The 20,267-nt window shown below is 42.0% G+C and overlaps 1 protein-coding gene across 5 annotated transcripts in view; it reads left to right on the top strand.

The window, feature by feature from the left end:
- kiaa1109 (KIAA1109 ortholog) overlaps positions 1 to 20,267 on the top strand; it is an 81,225-nt gene that overhangs the window by 36,221 nt on the left and 24,737 nt on the right. For 2 of the 5 annotated variants that reach the window (XM_013915232.1, XM_013915230.1), the window contains exons 36-63: positions 178 to 380; positions 566 to 772; positions 897 to 1,108; positions 2,201 to 2,352; positions 2,717 to 2,867; positions 3,042 to 3,194; positions 3,361 to 3,601; positions 3,829 to 3,977; positions 4,619 to 4,850; positions 5,323 to 5,472; positions 7,516 to 7,700; positions 8,131 to 8,306; positions 8,441 to 9,026; positions 9,789 to 9,987; positions 10,402 to 10,665; positions 10,854 to 10,947; positions 12,011 to 12,061; positions 12,783 to 12,989; positions 14,056 to 14,291; positions 14,424 to 14,674; positions 14,807 to 14,912; positions 15,468 to 15,565; positions 15,697 to 15,885; positions 16,134 to 16,302; positions 17,336 to 17,547; positions 18,420 to 18,503; positions 19,746 to 19,944; positions 20,127 to 20,186. In XM_013915232.1, coding sequence (XP_013770686.1) covers positions 178 to 380; positions 566 to 772; positions 897 to 1,108; positions 2,201 to 2,352; positions 2,717 to 2,867; positions 3,042 to 3,194; positions 3,361 to 3,601; positions 3,829 to 3,977; positions 4,619 to 4,850; positions 5,323 to 5,472; positions 7,516 to 7,700; positions 8,131 to 8,306; positions 8,441 to 9,026; positions 9,789 to 9,987; positions 10,402 to 10,665; positions 10,854 to 10,947; positions 12,011 to 12,061; positions 12,783 to 12,989; positions 14,056 to 14,291; positions 14,424 to 14,674; positions 14,807 to 14,912; positions 15,468 to 15,565; positions 15,697 to 15,885; positions 16,134 to 16,302; positions 17,336 to 17,547; positions 18,420 to 18,503; positions 19,746 to 19,944; positions 20,127 to 20,186 — 5,216 coding nt within the window. The remainder of the gene's footprint in view (positions 1 to 177; positions 381 to 565; positions 773 to 896; positions 1,109 to 2,200; positions 2,353 to 2,716; positions 2,868 to 3,041; positions 3,195 to 3,360; positions 3,602 to 3,828; positions 3,978 to 4,618; positions 4,851 to 5,322; positions 5,473 to 7,515; positions 7,701 to 8,130; positions 8,307 to 8,440; positions 9,027 to 9,788; positions 9,988 to 10,401; positions 10,666 to 10,853; positions 10,948 to 12,010; positions 12,062 to 12,782; positions 12,990 to 14,055; positions 14,292 to 14,423; positions 14,675 to 14,806; positions 14,913 to 15,467; positions 15,566 to 15,696; positions 15,886 to 16,133; positions 16,303 to 17,335; positions 17,548 to 18,419; positions 18,504 to 19,745; positions 19,945 to 20,126; positions 20,187 to 20,267) is intronic. The other 3 variants (XM_013915234.1, XM_013915233.1, XM_013915231.1) reach the window with 2 other exon arrangements.

Below are 20,267 nucleotides of genomic sequence, written 5' to 3'. Positions count from 1 at the left end.
TAAATAAAAAAATTTTATTTATTTTTTTTAGGAGTGCTAGGTCAGTAAGATTTAAGAATTCAACCCAATTCAGATTTTTTTTGTTTTATTGAAAACAGGAGATGTGCAGAGTATGAAATCAACTAAATTTACATTATAAAGATTTTTAACATGCACATTTTCCGCTGCTGCTTTCAGGGGAATTGTAGAAGAGACTCCCAACACCACAGAGCATGGCCGACCCTCTGTCATGTTTGAGAAGTACGCTTCAGCCACTAAGATGCAGCCTCAGTCTTCGGGCTCTTTGCGCTCCAACGCTGGCATCGAGAAAGGCAAAGAGATTGCTGCAAGACTTAATATCCACCGAATCCACAGCCAGCTCCGAGGCCTGGACTCCACAGGTTGGCTTTGCAGAACAGAAGTCTTATTTGAACATCACTCCAACCTCTTTGTTACAACGCTGTGTAACGATGTGGAAAGATTTGCTCTTATTTGACCTTCGCTATCAAGATTCGCTGGATTTTAGCACATGTTGTTTTTATAAGGTTTGTAGCATTTTCTAATAGTTGTGTTACTTCTTCTTCAGCTGTAGATATTGGCACATGTGCTATCACAGCAATTCCTTTTGAGAAGTCCAAAGTTCTCTTTGGCCTGGAGGAAATGGAGGAGTTTTCACTGGTGGATGAAACTGATGCCCAGGCAACAGCAGGCGATCTGGGCCGTTCTGCCGCATCTCTGGAGAAATGGGGCTGGATCATGTTTGAATGTGGCATTGAGAATCTCACAGTCAAAGGTAAGTCAATGCAGGCTCCTTAAACATATATCCTGACTAAGTTTGCTCCTGGAAATCTGAATATTCAGATTTAGATGACGGCTTTTCTGTAGCCATTTATAAATGTGTTACACTTGTTTTGCAGGGGGCCGTCAGTCAGGAGCTATTCTTTACAATGCGTTCGGTGTGATGGGGCGCTCAGACGCAGGAGGGAAGACAGGAATGTCAAAGTCCAACGGTTCAACCGGCTCTCAGACAGGAAGCGGTTATAGTACTGATATGTCTGATGACAACCTCCCACATGATGCTGTCAGTCCAGCCTCTGATGTTAATGAGCACTCAGACTCAGACGACCAGGTGAGAAACCAGAAAGTCTTCTAACCTGTGAAGTGGCTAAAAAATGAGCATAACTCTGATGGCTTTTTGGTTAGGGTGAAACGACTAATTGCCATGACAGTAAGATATAGGCCACTGCACAATAAAGAGTGATACCAAAGTGGTTCTGGTAATAAACAGCATAACAGGAAGTTTAACCAAAATCATAAACTGTAACAATAATGCATTTGTAAGGGGGTTGAAGGGCAGCTGCATTGAAAAGATGAGGTTACTGAAGAAGTGAGATATTCATCTAAAAGGCAGAAGTGTGAGAAACAGCAAGACACAACATGTTCATCTTGCTTGAGCAGGCAGGCAGAATTTTCACAGCCGACAGGTGTTTCCAGATGTGATGCTTAAATTTTTCTGCAGAAGCATGAAACAGCCCGAGGACCGAAAAGCGAGTGAAGCTGGCAAAAGATGCATCAGTCTGACTTTGCTTCAGAATCAAACACTGTTTTGCAGTGCCATCAGCTCCGATCTGGCAAAAAAATAAACCAAAAAAAGCAAACAGTAGGATCCTGTTGCACCGTTTCTTATGGAAGACTCGCAGGAACAAACAAATGCTGTGAAAAACATGTATCTACAGTTTGTCCCCCACGCTCTTGATGAAGAGGGAGTGGAGCACTGTGCAGGTTCCTCACGGGGGCTTTATTTCTGAAAATAGATTTCAGTCAGAATCATTTTAATGCTCCGAATCAAAGTCAGATAAGTGTTCATTTCCATATTCCTCGCAGGATATGTATCATCACTATAGAGTTTATCCTGAACAACTAGGCAACAAGCTAACAGTGTCATAAAAAAGTGCAAAAGCTCTGCTGTCTTTAATGGACAACAGTCTGATTCAGATTTGTTTTGCTCACATGAAAGTTAAAACAATAAAATTAATGTTCAGATATGTGCAAAAAAAAAAAGTCAAACTTATTTCTCACCCACGAGAAAAAAAGATACAACAACCTTGCATACATTTTATTGAATCTGAAAAATGATCTGTGATAGGAAATGGAGCTCTACACGGAGGAGAGCCATAAATCCATTACCTCCTGTTAAATCCTCTTCACTTCTGCTCTGCAGGACGAAGGGGTCGAATCAGACGACCTGAAGAAAGACCTTCCTCTCATGCCCCCACCGCCTGACTCCAGCAGCATGAAACTGACCATTAGAGAGATCTGGTTCAGTTTTGCTGCTCCCACCAATGTGCGGTCTGCCTCACAGGCCATCTCCAGGTAGGGCTCTGTGATGCCTGTATGACTATACACTGTACAGAAAAGCTGTATTAAAATCACACCAGCTCTTTTCTTTACGTCAGCCACTTTTCATCATCGTCTTCCTGAAGCACGATAAACTGATTAGTCATTCTCTTTTAGTTTTAAGTTGAGTTGTGAATTTCCTCATTATTTAGCCTACTGTGCTTGGCATCTGCACTAGAAAATAAAGAAACAAAGCAATTCTTAACCACTTGCAGTTGCAGGCATATTAATTTAAATGCAGTGCCTTTTAACCTATAAACTTTGCAGAAGTCTGATTATATTTTTGGTTGTAATGAGCAGTGGTTATTAAGGTGACTGTTGTGTCTGTGTGTGTTTATAGGCAGTTGAATCTTCTCAGCACAGCCACACCTGCCATTGGCGCCTGGTTGGTTCCCATTGACCAGCTCAAATCGTCACTTCGGAAACTGGACATGGAGGGCACACTACGTGTTTGTGCAGTCATGGGCTGCATCATGACCGAGGCTCTGGAGGTTAGGAGCACATATGTGTATACATCAGGAGTGTAGGGTCTCCTGGTTGAATTGCTATTTCAAAACATTTTCTTAAGTGAGCTTAATATAATGGAAAAAACATTTAAAACAGTTATAATTCCCAGCAACAGATGCTTTTATTTATTTATTTATTTATTTCTCAATCCCCAACAGAAAAAGAGCATCCACATCCCGATCAGGAGCAAGTACAACCGCGTGACCAAACGAGCCCGCTACCTCCACGAGAACCCCTCCTGCATGCTTTGTAACATCCTGCACCGCTACCTGCAACAAGCTGACTACTCCGTCATAGAGGAAGCTACTATGGTTAGTACGAGCCCTTCTCTTCTGTTGCACTGCTGCAGGATCATAACATGATCATGTGTAGTGTAGCCTCAAACGTCTCTTTTCTCTTGTCTTCTCTGCATTATTTAAATGAATCTGTTGTCAGTGTGAAACAGTGGCGCTGATCTCTCCTCTCCTTTTACCCCAGAATGATGGGGTTCCAGCCCTGGTCACTCTAAAGAAAGGTTTGGTAGCATTGGCCAGGCAGTGGATGAAATTCATCGTGGTAACTCAGGGTTTCAAGGCTATTGGTCTGATGAGGCCCAACCAGCTTACCAAACCCAAGGAGCCTCAGCAGAACCAGGGTGACACAATTTTGGGACTGGACAATGGAGCTGCTCTGCAGAGTGACACCAGCGCGGATGGAGCTGAATTTGAATTCGATGCAGGTGGGAAACTACAGCTTTCACAGTGCTAATAATATTGTGAAGCACCCATCTGTTGCCACAGATGGGCTGTGAAACTCTTGACCTTTACTTTGTCAGTGTTTGCAAAGATGTGTTATAGACTGATACCACTAGTTTGCTGAAAGGAGCTCTGGGGTTGAGTGACAGACTGTTCAACCTCTTTAAAGGATTTTTTTTTCAGAGTTTTATTTTGTGTTGTTATTTTTAAGCCACAGTGAGTGAACACACGATGTTGCTGGAGGTAGCATGCAGCCGCCCCCCACCGAAGGAAGCCAACTCTGGTCCTGTGAGCGGAGTGGAGATCATGAGGAAACTTTCCAAGTCGCATACACACAACGAGTCTGTGCTCAGAATAAAGGTATGAGTTTCGATTTTATGTCATGCATTCGTATACAAAGCAGGCTGTAAAGATGGACGATGCACAACAGATGGACGTACTTTCTTGTAATGAAAAAAATCTTCAGAGATTGTGGATTTCACACGTTTGGATTGTCGGTTGGATGAAATGAGGAATTTTAGGTTGTCGTGAGAGATTCAATGACTCTCTGAAGAGAGTCGTTGTTTTTTGGTTTTATTTTTTCTGACATTTCAAAACCCAAGGTTGCATAATGATAGTCTGGTTTACATAAACACTTTGCAAAGGTAGTAGCTCTCCACTGCAGACTGATTGTGCTGTCTTGACTGTGGTATGAAGGTGATTCTGCTTTTGGAAAGCCAGGAGGGATTAGAGCTTAACACTGAGTGACGAGGTGACATTTTCCTCTCTCCTAAATTAAAGTGTGATGTGTTTATACAGTATTTTTTTTCTTTTTTAGACAACTCGGCTCTTTTGTCTAAAAAGTATTACCTCAGCTTTAGGTTCAGCCATGTTCATAATGTTGCCAGACGAAGTTTATCCCACCTGTCGCTGAACTAGAACGGGCTCTGGCAGCTTGAGGAAAAAATTATATAGTGTGAACACAAACTCCTCTCAGCAATCTGTACATTTGTCATACCCAGGGTTCGCATCCCTACCAGTCGCTGAGCTACACCAGCGGTGACACAGCAGCTGACTCACCCGCCCATGTGAGCCGCGCAGGCCTGCCAGCCAAGGACAGCCCCAGGAAGGAGAGCCTTCTGAGCAACCTGACGGGCAGCTTTCGGAGTCTGCACAATCTGCTGGAGGGCACGCCCCAGAGGAACGAGCCGTCTGCCGCCACCGCAACCAAGAGCAGCTCGCTCACTCGCACAGGTGCTCACACTCGACTGCTATTTTGTTGCACCGCTGCTAACTGCAGTATGGGGAAGGTTCTGGTAAAAGTCGATCATTAACTTGAACTTGATTTTCATCACAGCTTCAAACAATCTAGTTGCATTTCTGTTCCAACAGTGACCTCTGCTGTTCAGCAATGTCAGTAATGAATAAACTGCAGCGTGCTCTTAAATCCGCCACCAGCTCACTGTGAACAAATATGTAGAGAGAGAGATTTGCACTTAAACCCAAGAAGGACAAAGATGAGAAATAAAAGCTGTAAAAAATAGATTAGAATATGTTTTTAAGGTGTGAAAGTGGGAACATTGTGAAAACACCTCCTTATACACATTATCCACGTGCCGACTGTAAAAGATGAATTATGCATGAACAGCAGTCAATCCAAGTGTAATGTCGAGGTTTTTGTAGTCTGTTCCGTGATGCAATATACTCTCAATCTCTCCTTGTTTAGGGACAGACATGCTGACTGAGCACCCGCTGCTGTCGGAGCCCTCCTCTGTCAGCTTTTACAACTGGATGTCCAACGCTGTGAGCAACAAGACGGGGGCTGGAGTCCAGGAGTCTCCGGTCAACCGCTCCCAGCACAACAGTCTACAGACAGGTGAGACACAATGAGCTTAATAGAGGATGATTTTGTTTTGCTATATAATGCTCTATTTTATGCATTTTTGTTATGATGATATTGGAATAGATAAAACAATTATTAACATATTCACTCTTGCGGTAACAGTTCAAAGTTTTCTGTAATGTTGTTTCAGTAGCCTCACTGGGTTCTTCTGTCAACCCCTGCTACCAGTACCAACCGCTGCCAGATAACAGTCCAGAAGGAGGTCAGGGCTAAGTAGTCACTGAGTGCTGTGCTGATGGTGTTGTTGAACTAATTAGCTGACTAGCAGCTAGTTTGTGATTTCCCCCCATTAGTTTGTTAGCCATCCAGACCACCTTCATATATACTAGAGAGATATTTTTGATTTATTGCAATGAAAGAAAATTGGAAATTGCATCACCTTTTTGTTTTGCACGATTTGCAAAATTAGCACAAAAGTCTGCAAAATTCGTAAAAAAAAAGAAGACAGAAACCAGTTTGTTTTACAAAAGTATGGCATGCTATTGGAGACTAAAATGAAATGAGAAAAGGCTCTACACAGTTTCTGAAGCCTCAGCTCTGAATTTCTGGCTGTTTGTTTTGTTTTGTCTTTTAGTTTTTTTTAAGCCAGATGTGACCTATATTTGGATGAGGGTGGAAGACATGGCCTCCATGATCTTATATGAACGAGTCGTTGTTCTCTTAAAAACTCCATCAGGCTTTACTGTCTCTTGCCTCTCCAAAGTTGTGAATTCCCACCAATTAGAGTGATTAATTTAAATTCATCATGCTAGTCTCTTCTTGTGTTTAGTCTTGTTCTTATAGGCCTCTCAAACTGTTCTCACACCTGAATTCTGGATCGTATCAGAAAAACAAGGCGGGGCCCAGGCCCCTGTTGCCATTTCTTACATGTAGTACACAACAGATATCCAAGTCAAGTGTTCTCACTACTGGAAATGCTCTGTGTGGTTTAGATTAAAATGCTGCCTGGGCATGCAACATCCACTTGGTCAGTGTGAATTCATCATTGTCTCAAAGTGCAGAACACATGTAGGACTGAAATGTCAGTGATGCGACTAAAAAGCGTCCTCTGATGGATGTAGTAGGAGCCGGAGTAAAGGTTTTTACTGAGGAAGGATGTAACGATGTCTCTGTTCGGGTAGATAAGGGGCTGTAATCCAGGTGGGCCAAGATGAACCTGTATAACAGTTATATATAAGATACAGACAGACGCTTTGCCTCCAGTGTGTCTTGTCTTTTTACCTGTACCACTGGTGCTATTTCAGGTATTTTCAAAACCTTCACATTGCAGAGACCAAATTTCTCCTTGTGGGACAATTAAAGGATTATTATTACTATTCTATTTTTATGTGGTACTAGGACTCCTTTTTGTTTTGTGAGTCTTGAAGTCTATACACCTCAAGTCATGTGGTAGCCTGTTAGCCTCTCTCAGCGTGAAGCTGTGTAAGAAAAGCTCATGTTGTTTCCTCACTGGTACTTTCCTGCAAAACACACTCTCTGTTTAGTGACCTGAAATTTCTCTTATTCCTCACAACACCGCTCTATCCCTCGCTCTGTTACCCTGTACTCCCACTCATCTTCTAAGCTACAAACTGCAGCACTCTGCATTTTGTTTCACTCTCTCTTAATAGCAGTTTATTACTTGGAATCAGCCATGCAAATGACTGAAAAACATTTGTTACCTTCGCAATTGTGGATACATTTGTAAGTGTGTAATGATCGGATTTGTGCCAAAGATGATTAAGTTCGTCGTTATGTAGTCACCCAAGTGTGAGCCAATGACAGCACAGCAAATTAGCTGCAGCAGTTTCTCACAAACAAATTAAGTGTGATGTGGCTGTTTACAGTTGCAAATTGTGCATTAAATGGCTGTAAAGTTCCACTTAACGTTCTCTCTTGCTGTCTGTGTAATTCTTTCCAACATGTTTTTTATGAGGAGCTGGAGTGGTAAAGTGCTCTGCTCTCTCACTGCTGCCTGTACGTGTGCCGGCTTTTCTTAATCCACGTGGATCCTAAACCTGCGCTAAACACCCTCAGGTGGGACGTGTAACCTGCCCACCATCCCTTCGGCCTCAGATTTCAACACAGTGCTGTCCAGTGACCAGAACACCCTCGATGGGACCCACTCCCAGCATTCCCAGCACAGCACGAGCCAGGACGACATGGCCGACATTGAAGAGGGGAACCAGTGTCCAGCTGCTGTTCAGCTGGCTGATGCTCAGGTTTGTCTCTAAATCTGTTTTTACACTTTATAATTAGACATGAATTAGTCAGGTAGTTTGTGTGATATCTGCTGCTCACTGATAAGTTTTAGAACTGGTTCAGAAATTGGTTTTTAAATTAGGCTTTTTTATGTTGATGCCATTAAAGCAGATAAAAGCTAATTCACACTGATTTGCAATTAGTCCGATTTGTTTATCGAGTTAGAAAAAGCTGAATATCCAGTGGGTCTGTTGATAAGGAATCATTCTGTGTTAATATAAATGTCACCTGTCTCATACCGTTCGGCATTCATTGTGCTTTCCATTTCCTTATTTCACAGTTTTATTTTAATTTCATACGCAGATGTCAGACGGATAGAAAGCTTTTAGTTAAGCGTCTACAAAAATATCTTCTTTTCTGTGCGTTGATCGTCTGTTTTCATCCCCTCAGGTTGTTTTTAAGCCTTTACTGAGCTACACAGGCATCCAGGCCCAAGATACCACTCCGCTTAGCTATAAGATGTATTTTGGAGAGCACCTGTCTTTTTCCGGCAACCTCGAGTGCCTCAGAGCAGACATTGCCGACTCTGATACCACCAAGGAGCGCAAAAACAAGCGATCCAGGAGGTAAAACTGTCCTAAAACACAACAGGCACATGTTGCATTACCCATCCCTGCTTTTTGGCTTTTTAAGCCTTTTTCCTTGGTTTCTTCTCTTAATGAAATTATCTGCTAACCCTTTGTGCTTCTTCTATATTAAGGCAAGGTATGGTGAACCTGCCTCCCCTTGAGTTCAAGCCAGCGTTGCTGATTGAGACTTTCAGTGTGAATGCCGTGGTGATGGAGAAGTCAACCAGCGCTCCTCAGGGCCCCACCGCAGCCCCGCTCTCCTTCCACGACCTCAACCGCCGCCACTACAATACATTCCACTGTGACTTCACTACAGCCTGCCAGGCCATCAGCCAGCGCGTCGACATGGCCCTGGTGCGCCTCATCCACCAGTTCAGCACCATGATCGATGATATCAAGGCCACGCAGACCGACATCAAGCTGAGCCGCTACACCGCCGGCTCGGCCTCCCCGACACCCACCTTCAAGGCCCGGCCGTATCGCCACTTCAGGTCGTCGGACTTCAGCCGCAGCTCCCGTGGAAGCCTGAATGGGGCGGGCCGCAGCGGAACCCAGACTCTGAAGAGCAAGAGAGGAGTGGGTGGAGGATCAGGAGGGGGAGCCGCAAATGCTGGTGGTTTACCTCCAAACGGACCTCCATCGGGCATGGACACGCTGGGAAGAAGGGAGCCGAGAGGACGCAGCTCCCTCGGACGCTCAGAAAGACGCACCTCCAAGGTAACGATGATCATGACAGGACAAGATGGGAAAATATCACAATGGAGAGAAAGTAATGTGTATATTTTGAGGAGCCAAACATAATGAAGACTTTGCGCAGTAACTGTAAATGGCTGTGATGAAATTAAATGAAAACCTCTTGTGCCTGTTCAACGGCTCTGTGAGGCGCACCTGTCCAGACCAGTAGAATCACTAAATTCACTCAGCAGCTGACATTTCCTCCACACAAACCCTAGAGGGAGCCAGAAGATTATAGGATTTTCTCAGAACAGACAGTAGTATCTTAAACACATCTGTGATGTTTCAGTAAGAAATATTTTTTTGTTTTCAAAAAAACAAAAAAGTTTTTAACTTTAGAAATCTTCTTGCAAACATGTTTGACTTGGTGAAAGTTCTTTTGTTTCAGAAGTTGGAATATGAGCTTTGAAGTTTGAGCCACTAAGCACTTTTTAAATGAGATTTTTATTAAAGTAAATGATGTATGAGATACATTTGAAGTATTTTCCCCTCTTAGGGAACTCTCCTGAAATAACTGAGTCACCTCCCTGACACTTATTTCACAAGTGTCTGTTTTTAGCTTTCATTAAGTGGCTCTGTCGTGACAGCTTACTGCATCATAACTATACTGTCAGAGTAAACAACGGGGTAATAAAATAAGGAATGAGTCAGCAGGCCTGTTTATTTACCCTTCAGCCCCACGATGCATATTGTGGCACGTCTACTTTCTGTTTCATAATCTGGAATGTTGCGTAATGCCCTCAGGTGTCACGGAAAGGGTCCCGTGACGTGGCCGACCACATGGCGATCCAGATGGATGACTCGGACTCCATCACAGTGTCAGAGCAGAGCGAGCCATCAGCAGAATGTTGGCAGAACATGTACAAGCTGCTCAACTTCTACTCCCTCATCTCCGATCCCACTGGCATCCTGGAGAAAAGCTCCCCGGAGAACTGCCTTTCAGGTGGAAAAACCCTTCCAGCACACATCCAATTCCACATTTCAGTTGTTTAGCTTAACTGTGCCTTTTTCATTATGCTTTACTCTTCGCTTTATTTTTAGAGGTTGTTACTGTCTTATAATCTGCACACTATGCTCTGCAAATCTGACTGACTTCCTTCATGATCACTGTTTTGTAAACACCTTTTCATTCATTTCTCCTGTTTGTGACACACCTATTTCAGTTTATCCTACTAGAATATTTTACTGCTGTAACAGAGGAGGCTATGAAGTAGTGACCATTCCTTCGGAGTGGGAGGATAAACTTTCCCAATTTAATTAAAAAAAAAAAAAAAAAGTGGTGCGTCTGTCATCACTGATTTTATAAGTGAAAGTACAGAAGCAGTTTTTAATGTAACGTGTAAATCTAAATTCACAGAGACGGGACGTCACACCTCAGAGCCGTTCTGTAAAGTGATATTTGAGAATGAGCAGCAGGACCCCAACACACCCAGCAAGCCTCCCGGTGCGGGTGGAAGGCGACGCAGCCTTGTGAGCTCCGAGCCTCAGCACGTCACGCTCATCGTGTTCGGCATCGGCATGGTGAACCGCACACACCTGGAGGCGGACATTGGCGGGCTGACCATGGAAGCAGAACTGAAGAAGATACATGGAAGTTTCACCCTGAAGGAGAAGATGAAAGGTTAGGCAGGGATTTTGACAGAGATAATGATTTTGCCATCTTTTTTTATGGTAGGAAAGATCCGATATGAAACTTTAGAAAGTCCCAAAGTAGATCGATGCAGGTGTGCAAAAAAAGGGAAGTTCCTGGTCAGTAGAAGTTTGGTTTGTTTGATCTGATCTCTTTTTTTGGTGTTGTTGTGCCTGCAGATATTCTGCACCAGAAAATGACAGAGACGTGCGCATCGGCTCACATAGGAGGGGTAAACATCGTTCTGCTGGAGGGGATAACTCCTGACATTCAGTACGTGCAAACTTTCCTTCTGTTCAGCCTGTCGATTAAATATTTTAGCAGCTATTTAAAAAGAAACCAAGCGTTTTAATCGAAGTGCTTTGTTCCTGTCTGATCTTAACTGTATTGATCCTCACTCTCTCTCATTGTAATGTTTTTTTTTCTTTTTTAATAATTCAGCAGGTGGTAGTGTTTTTCTTTTCTATTAGTTTGAATGTTTTCTTTAAAAATGTGTCGTTTTTTTAATTCTTAATCACAATTTTGTAAAGTGAACAACTTTTGCAAAATGTACTCTTATCAAAACAGTTGATTGAGTGTTTAAGTATAAACTCCATAAACACCTTTAAAAGCCCTCTAAAACATGGTTGTGTTAGTGCTCAGTGAGAACTATTTACAGGCTCCTGTCCAGCCAGTTAATTTTATTATGTTTTCTTTTTACTGCAAGCAATTTCCTCAAAAGGTAGCCAACCTAATCAGGTTGCAAGCCTTGTATTTATGCTTTTAGACAGGCCAGTGTGTCTCCACACTGTTTTGATTCAGTTTATTACATAAATAGATGGCTTACTTAAAGAAATCCTCCCACTGTGAAAATAAAACTGAGACCTAATACTGTTTCCATAATGTACCTGCACACTCTGCCTGTTTTTAAATTTATGTGGCCAAGACAGTAGCATTCTCGAGTTGTTACTGTGATTGCTTATTTTGGCTCTTGTCCTTTTGACTCAAGCAAAAACAGTGTGCGAAGACAGCAGGTCCCAGTGCAGAAGTAAAACAAAACAATGGTGTCTGACATATCAGTGGCTTGTCAGAAGTTGTTGTTTTAGTGTTGCCTCCTAGATGCAGTTTAATTACGAGTATGTTCAGCTGTGGTTCTCTGAGCTGCCTGAGCTCATCTTTGTGTTTTAACTGCTTTGTTAATCCAGAGCCTTATCATAAATAACGTCTGAACTTCTAAAACATTTTAACAGTACATTTAATGTGAAAAATTGCTCTGACCTTCAAGTTTCTCAAATTATTTTACACTTTCTTCTTCTTCTTTTTTTTAATTTGCTTTCTCTTCCAACTACTTGCCTAGACTGGAGGATTTCCCAACATCTCCCACCAGCACTGCTAAACAAGAGTTTCTGTATGTTTATGCTGCATTTTAGGGGACTCATTAAACCAAAAGCATAACTTCCTTAAATGTACATCCATCATTTGTTTCAGTCACCTGTTTACCACATCTGTTTTCAGTGAGCATTTACACTGATCTGTCCCCATTAAGTTTGTGTAAATGAAGCAACTGCCACCTGTGGATTATTGTTGCTGACTTTTTTTCTTCTTCCCCAAAACATAAAATCATCTGATTTCTTTCTCATCTCACTTTTTTTCCTATAAAATGTCAGAAAAATAAAAGCGAGTCAGTGCAGTATCTCTTTGTACCAGTGAGAAGCAGAAAAACTAAATTTTTGAGACGCTGAAGCCAAAAAATGGTGTCTCATTATCTATTCAACTTTCTTGTATTTGTTTACAGCATCCATGTTCTCTTCTAATGTCATCAATCTGATAAAAATCTGCAGTCTATTAATATTTAGTCCACACGATATCATTTTCCTTTAGCTGAGCCAGCCAGGCTTGCAGACCGTACATTCTTTGTTATTCATTCATAGCGTCACTACCATAACCGCTCATTACGTCCCTAAAAAAACCAAAAACCAAAAATGCACACACAAATAATTGCAGTCCTGAATTTGCATGGTGTTTCACTGTTTGGTGTCTAACCCCACCTTCATTCATAAGTCTACGTCTTCTCTATGATTGAGTTTTTTTTGCTCCGCTGCTTATTCCGGCTTCCTCTGTGTTTACAGAACGGTGGTCAAATGCAACATCGCCAAGTCTCAGGCCTTGTACAGCGCCCAGCGGGGTCTGAAGACCAACAACGCTGCTGTCTTCAAAGTGGGGGCCATCATGATCAACATTCCCCAACACCCGGCTACGCTGCACAGTATGATGGTCCGCAGCTCCCATCAGCTCTCCAAGCAAATCTCCGACCTCATCCGCCAGCCTTCTAATGCGTACGTCCGCTTCACCTATTCAGCTTTTCTCACAGCTTTTTTTCCCCCCACTTCAAAGTAATCAATTTCAAAATGTGCTCAACTTGAAACCATAAATGAATCCACCATCCAACACGTGCTGTCTCTGAAGTGTAATGTTTACTCATTCAGTTCGTAATGTCTACTAAACAGACACGTTACTACAGCAGGTCCACACTGTCGCCCGCCTTTAAAACCTGTGTGTGGTCTGTTTCCATGGTAATATGCTGAATTATGTTAATATATTTATAGAGTTGTAGGTGTGCTTTGGGTATTAAAGAACTTGTCTATAATTTGATTTTCGCTGGAATGGAAGTCAGTATCTGCAGAGTTGTGAAAAATAACACACACATAACTGAATCAAAGCATTAGCAGTGACTTTTCCATGTGCAGCTTCCTTCAACGCAGTTTACCTCATAAGGCTGGGTGGATAAATCGGAGGAGCTGCTTCCCAAATCCAGTCCAGACATTAACATATTACATCATCGCTTGAACATGTAACTATGTAGCACTTTTCTAGTCTCACTGACCAATCAGTGATTTCCACACACATTTATAAAACACTTTACTTTCTACTTAAGCACTGTATCTACCCACACACTGGCGGCCAATTTAGAATCATCAGTTTAATTAACATGGACATTTCTGACTGTGGGAGGAAACCCACACAGCCAGCCACCCTCCTGACAACACAGCACACATAATAATAAACATAAACTCTATCAGTATTCCACTTTTGAACAAAGTCTCATCCTATGGAAGTAATTAAATCATCTGAAAGAAAAACAGAAATATTAACAAGAGGAGATTATAAAAAGAATCAAACACGGTATTGGGGAACAAGGCGGCATTTATAAACACATAGCAAACATTCATTAACAGCTCGCAGTAAAAGAACGTTTAAGAAGGGATTTAAAAGGCGGTAAAGAAGTTGATGGATGTAAGCGGGATTAAGGCTATGTAATACTTTAAAAGCCAAAGTTGCAGCTAAAGTAGAAAGTCATGCAATCCTGACCTCATGAGTAATTGTTTTTATGTTTTTTAACAGCCAACCTCCTAATAGGGAGGACACCCCCACCCCGCAACCCACTGACAAAGCATCCAGCATCAACCAGACCCCTGTCGAGGCCAACGAGTTCCCTCAGCTTCCCGAAGGCCTGGAGAAGAAGCCCATTGTCCTCAAGTTCAGCGCCATGATGGATGGCATCACCATTGGCGCAGCCCTGCTCCCATCACTGAAAGCAGAGTACAAGATGGGCCGCATGAAGAGCCACGGCATGACGGGTGTGTGAAAATATATCTGATACAAACTTCTGCAATATTTATTTAAAATAATCGTTTTCCTCCCAGCCTTTTGTACCAATTTGCTGAGGTTAATGAGTCATGATATTCCTTCTCTCACCAACTTGTCTTTAGGAGCACAAACCAGTTTCACGTTTGAGTTGCCGAACCACAAACTTTGCTTCCAATCAAAAGTGTCCCCGGTGGACATGTCCCAGCACACTATGTCGCCATCAGCCAGCCTCACGCTGCCGCCGGTTACAATGTCGGGAGAGTACATCATGGAGGAACACGATAGTCACTCAGACCAGGGCTGGGCACCAGACGACTTCCCAGCAAAACAAGGAAACTACCTGCAGGGCAACTACCTGCGATGTGTAGCTGAGGTAAAAAAGTTATAGCAGCAGGTGCTTTAACTAAAGGCCTGTTGATTTACGATCTGCATTTTAAATCTTTAAAGTTTTGTTATTTGTAACATCTAACTAATCTTTGTGTTCACTGTCTTCTCTCGTGCACAGATTGGCTCTTTTGAGCACAACCTGACCACAGACCTGCTCAACCACCTGGTCTTTCTGCAGAAGGTTTTCATGAAGGAAGTGAACGAGGTCATTCAGAAAGTGTCAGGTAATGTAACGTAAACCTTCTGGTTTTTCATTATTATTCTAATTATTATCTTTTACATTTTTAGAGACTTACCAGAATCACAAACACGTTACAGTACTGTATCCTCTGTGCTGCTGCAGCAGCCGAGCTTTCCTCTTGGATCAATAAAGTTAATCTAATCTCAGACATCTGGCTTTTCCCCACAGCATCCTGTATCCTACAGCTGCTGCTTAAGTTGCTAAAAAATCGTTTTTCCTCAAATATCAATGCCCGATGCACTGCTACAAATCCACCCTTGTTTATTTCCACATTATTGATAGTATTTTGTTAAGCTCACCAGGCTTGATTGATATAATTGCCCAACAGAAAGAGTAGTGGTAGGTTTTTGTTTTTGTTTTTTTTGCCATTTTAGAGAAAAGAATAACGATGGAGGCACATTAAAGTGGAATAGCTGCAATTGAAGACTACAGCAGATTAATACTTGCACATCTGCCCCCGGTCCACATTGCCACAATTCAGCTATGTTTTATCCAGCTTGTGTGTGACCTGTAAGGTGTGTGTGTTCTGTTCTGCCAGGAGGAGAACAACCCATCCCACTCTGGAATGAGCACGACACCTCAACAGATGCAGACAAACCCAAAATCCTGCTTTATTCTCTCAGCCTCAGGTTCAAGGTATCTGATGTTCAGTTTGTTTCAGAAATGCAAAATTATTCTCTTTGGGAGAAGCTTTGTGTTGTTTTGAAGGGATGAAACCAGTTCAAGTTTTCTCTGTGGAGATTTTATTGTTGTCTTCGTGTTCACAGGGAATCCAGATGACAGCAACCACTCCCTCCATGCGAGCCGTGCGCTTTGAGACGGGCCTGATTGAGCTCGAGCTGTCCAACAGAATCCAGTGCAAGGCTCAGGCTGGAGGCAGCAGCAGTTACCTGAAACTCTTTGGAAAATGTCAAGTTGACCTCAACCTAGCCCTTGGACAGATTGTCAAGCACCAGGTACAAATGAAATCCTGCACGTATTCTCAAGCAGTTCGTCTTACTCAGCATACAGACACAGAATCCTCACTTCTTAACAGGTCCCGTTCATCCCGTGCTTTATCGTATCAGATGAAGTCAATTCAATTCAATTTTATTTATATAGCGCTAAATCACAACAACAGTCGCTTCAAGACGCTTTCTATTGTACAGTAGATCCTACGATAATAGATGACTATTTGATTCCTTTTCTTACTTTCACTTTAAAGGTGTATGAAGAAGCTGGCTCGGATTTCCACCAAGTGGCATACTTCCAAACTCGGATTGGTCTGCGGAATGCTCTGCAGGAGGAAATCAGTGGATCCACTGACAAAGAGGCTGTTCTCATCACCCTCAACAGGCCAGTGGTTTTCGCTCAGCCCGTGGCATTCGACAGAGGTTAGGATTCCTTCTTTTCTATCTTTGGTGTATAGGTCTTTTAAAACATGGGCTGCATGATATTTAATCTGTGTTTAAAGGTGATGATTTTTCTCACAGCTTTCTTGACTGAAGCAGGATCAGAAGCCTCATTATGTACAATGCAGTACAGCGGGTGATACGTTATCCTTGACTTTTCTTAACGTGGCAGCTTTATTGTTAAAGTTACTTTGGTAATTAGAGTGGGCATGTCCTTTATGAAATTATGGGACTGTGTGTGTGTGTGTGTGTGTGTGTGTGTGTGTGTGTGTGTATACACGTGTAATAAAGTTTAGTAAATGGATGTGGCAGCTTAAAAGCTGTGACTATGTGAGGAAAGAGCACAATGTAATGTGTTGTTGGATCCTTATCAAACCTGTCTGGGATAATTTGTTCCAAGTGATTAAGTTTTTGCTTCTTTTCCATGTGTTTAAAAGTTGCTGCTACTAACTGATGTTGCAGTTAATGTAATAAACTCAAAACATCTACAGCTGGAAGCACCTGCTGAACTTCAGCTTCTGTTAACATTTTGTCAAACTCCCATTATACATTATTCATTGTTAGTGTGTCTGAATAATCTGACCCATCAAACACTTTGTAGAAATTTTAGAAACATGTCTGTCTGTTAAGATGACTCCGTCAGTCTTACTTAGTCTGGTTTAATAAGACTCAGACATGTAGCTGACATATTTAGGTGACATTACTGGAGAAAGACTTTCTGTTCCTATTAATGTTGTTGGGTAACACTGAACAATCAACAGTATAAAGTATAGGTTTTAATGTTTTTATACTGTGTAACATTATTTCACACTTTGATGCCAATTCCAACACTGGTGGGTAAAGTGGGATGGGTGTGTGATTTTATTTAAGCTCTGGGAAAAACAGATTTTCCTTATTTAGATCCATATTTGGAGTTTTTGGTTCCTTAGCATCTCAAAATTTGATATAAATTACTTAAATGACATGTGAGATCTTATTTAATGTTTATTCATCCCACCACTGTGCTCTTCTGCAGCTGTGCTCTTCTGGCTAAACTACAAAGCTGCATATGACAACTGGAATGAGCAGCGTATGGCCCTCAACAAGGACATTCACGTGGCCACAAAAGAAGTGGTGGATAAGCTGCCAGGCATTCAACAGACCTCCGCCCAGGCATTCAGCACCCTCTTTCTGCAACTGACAGTCAATGACCTGGGTATTTGCCTGCCAATTACCAACACATCTCAGGTAATATGCTATGACTGAGTCTCCCAAGTGTCATTGGTCAGTCCCTTTGAGCGTTAGATTGTTTTCTTATAAATAATCTTATATATTTTTAAGCTCGGTTTAGGATATAAAGTGCACAACTTATTTTGTTTTGTAAAAGTTTTAATATATGCTGACTTGAAATACACACTTTGAAAAGTTATAAAAAACAAAAATCCCCAACAAGGTGCTCTGCTTGTGGCTCTATGGCTTGCTTCCATTTGAATGTACTGATGAATCTACTAGTATACTGATTGCTAGTAGATGCCACAATCTGCAGTAGTTTTCATGGAAGACATTGATTTCCTATGTCTGCAAATACTCACTCACCTAGTGTAGCAGTAGGTAAACTGGAAATGCAGACTGCTTGCCTTCAAAGTAAAACTAGTTTATGTTGAAACATGTTGGTTTCAGTCATAAGACACTGTCTTTACTTTGAAGGCTGCTGATCCCACCAAGCAGCAGCCAGCAACTTGCAGCAAAAACACTTGCTAACTGGTTAGACAATCCACATTTTTCCCTGGCTTCGGGAGATTTCCAGCTCAACACCAACCAGTCTGCAGGCATGTGAGACTGATGCCAAACTAACAGCCTTAAGAACTGTTCAGTGATGTTGAGCTACTCTTATCACATCTTATGTCAGTGCCTCCTCAACAATTGCTGTAAATCTGTATACAGTCCCAACACACAGGCTTCCTCACAGTTACTTTAAGTCAACATGTGCATGTGCATATTGGGAGTCCTATATTTTACTGTACTCATTCATCATAGTTTGAATTATCCTTATTCCACTTTGCATGCTAGGATTGGAAAGATTTCAGATGCAGACAGTTATGTTACACTTATTTCCATAGAGAGGACAAGAACCAGTTACGGAGGGCACAAACTCTGAAGCTGGGGCCAGCTCTTCAGCAGGCCAGCAAAGAAATGCACGAAAAGTAACCAAAAGTTTATTACATCTCTTGGGATGGCTTGGTGTGAGGTGTTGACTGATACTGAGTGACGCTCTTCTATAAAACCTGTCACACTGCAGTATACTGCATCATAGGTGCTTTGTGGTTTTAAAAAAAGCTTCTCTAACGGCGGCATAACAAGTAGTGAAGCTTGGGCTGGTGTTTGAGGTGTGTTTTCATAATAAAAGTTATGCCTGTTGGTATCCAGAGTATTGATTATGTGAGTGCTTTTAAGTTATGTACGTTTCTATATGCGAGACTAGATTAAGAATATAGTTAGGTGCAGTGTTGCACATGGTGGGCTCTCTCTACGCTTGTATGCATGTGGTATTTTGCATTGGCTTATATCTGGGATCTTGTAATAGCTGCCCCAAAATTGTGGTCTGATTATTTTCATCCAGCTGATTGAAATGGGCTAGTAAATAGTTCAGATACAGATATATGTATTTTCCTAATGATAATGATCAGACTGCTATTCTGGGACTAATGTCAGGTTAATCAAATTCATGTAATTTGGATGTGTGGGTTTCTGTTTGTTTGTTTGTTTTCTTCTTTAATCACTGATTTTCTGCATTTGAACTTGAAATGTACTGAAGAGCTTGGTAACACTTCACTCAGAGATAGATTTATGTCAGTAGCACTTAAACTTGTTCCCTCGAAGGTTTTAAAGTGGACCTGTCTTGTTAAGCTTTTGACTTATTTTCAGGTGGACTTGAATATTAAACATGCTAAAATAACAAACAAAAAAGTTTCAGACCTTTTGGATCTTTATGATGCCCAGTCTTTACGATACACAGTTCTGGCTCCACTCTTTCACCTGCCATTCAAACCTTCCGTTGGTGAGTTTTAGGCCATAAGAATAAAGATGCATTAAAGAGACGGTGCAAAGGGTGTTAAACCAGCTTGTGTGGAGACAGACTATACAGAGGCCAGAAAGGTGTAAAAAGGATTATTTGTTTTGTACCGTGAATCATGTATAATCTAGAGTCCAAGCTAAAATGTTTAGAGCTGGAAATAAGCATAGCAAATCCCCTTTAATGTGCAATCATTTGCCATTGTGCTATTGTTCTTAATATTTGGTTAAGTTGATGACAGCTGTACAGAATGAAGTGTTGCCAACGCTTCCTTTTCCAAACAAATGGAGGTGGTTTGCCTTTCCTTGTACTCTCCCCCCTTCTCCTCTCTCCCTTGAGGCCAGAGTAACCTTTCTCCCTGCCATTCCACCAGGCCAATCACAGCATAGATTTTGACACGGGCTCTGCGCTGGTCCTGACCATCGAGAGCACACTGATCACCGCCTGCTCCTCCGAGTCCCTGGTGAGTAAAGGACACTTCAAAAATTTCTGCATCCGCTTTGCCGAGGGCTTCGAGATCTCCTGGGACGACTGGAAGCCTGAAGTCCGGGGAGACATCGTCATGAATGCTTGTGAGTAACACAGTTTATGCAAATGTTTTTATCTAAGTGTTGCAGAAAGCCATTTCAAATACAAATTCTGTACTGTGTGAGCCCGTTCACATTTGATTTGTGAGCTAGTGGGCAGAAGAAGACTGTCAGTGTGTCTCTATAGAGATCATGAAAGATATTTGTTTGTATGTACTTGTGTGCAGGTGTAGTCCCTGACGGTACATATGAAGTGTGTTCCAGGACTACAGGGCAGCCCTCTGCAGGCAAGTTCTTTTAACTGTGCTCTGGTCTATTAAATATAGATCACACCCTAGAGCTGCACAATGATATTGAGACTGTGTGGA

Source organism: Pundamilia nyererei, unplaced genomic scaffold (genome assembly GCF_000239375.1).
Source record: "Pundamilia nyererei isolate P.nyererei 1_Seehausen unplaced genomic scaffold, PunNye1.0 scaffold00274, whole genome shotgun sequence".
NCBI classification, from domain to species: Eukaryota; Metazoa; Chordata; class Actinopteri; order Cichliformes; family Cichlidae; genus Pundamilia; species Pundamilia nyererei.
This window is presented reverse-complemented; position numbering and strand designations above follow the sequence as displayed.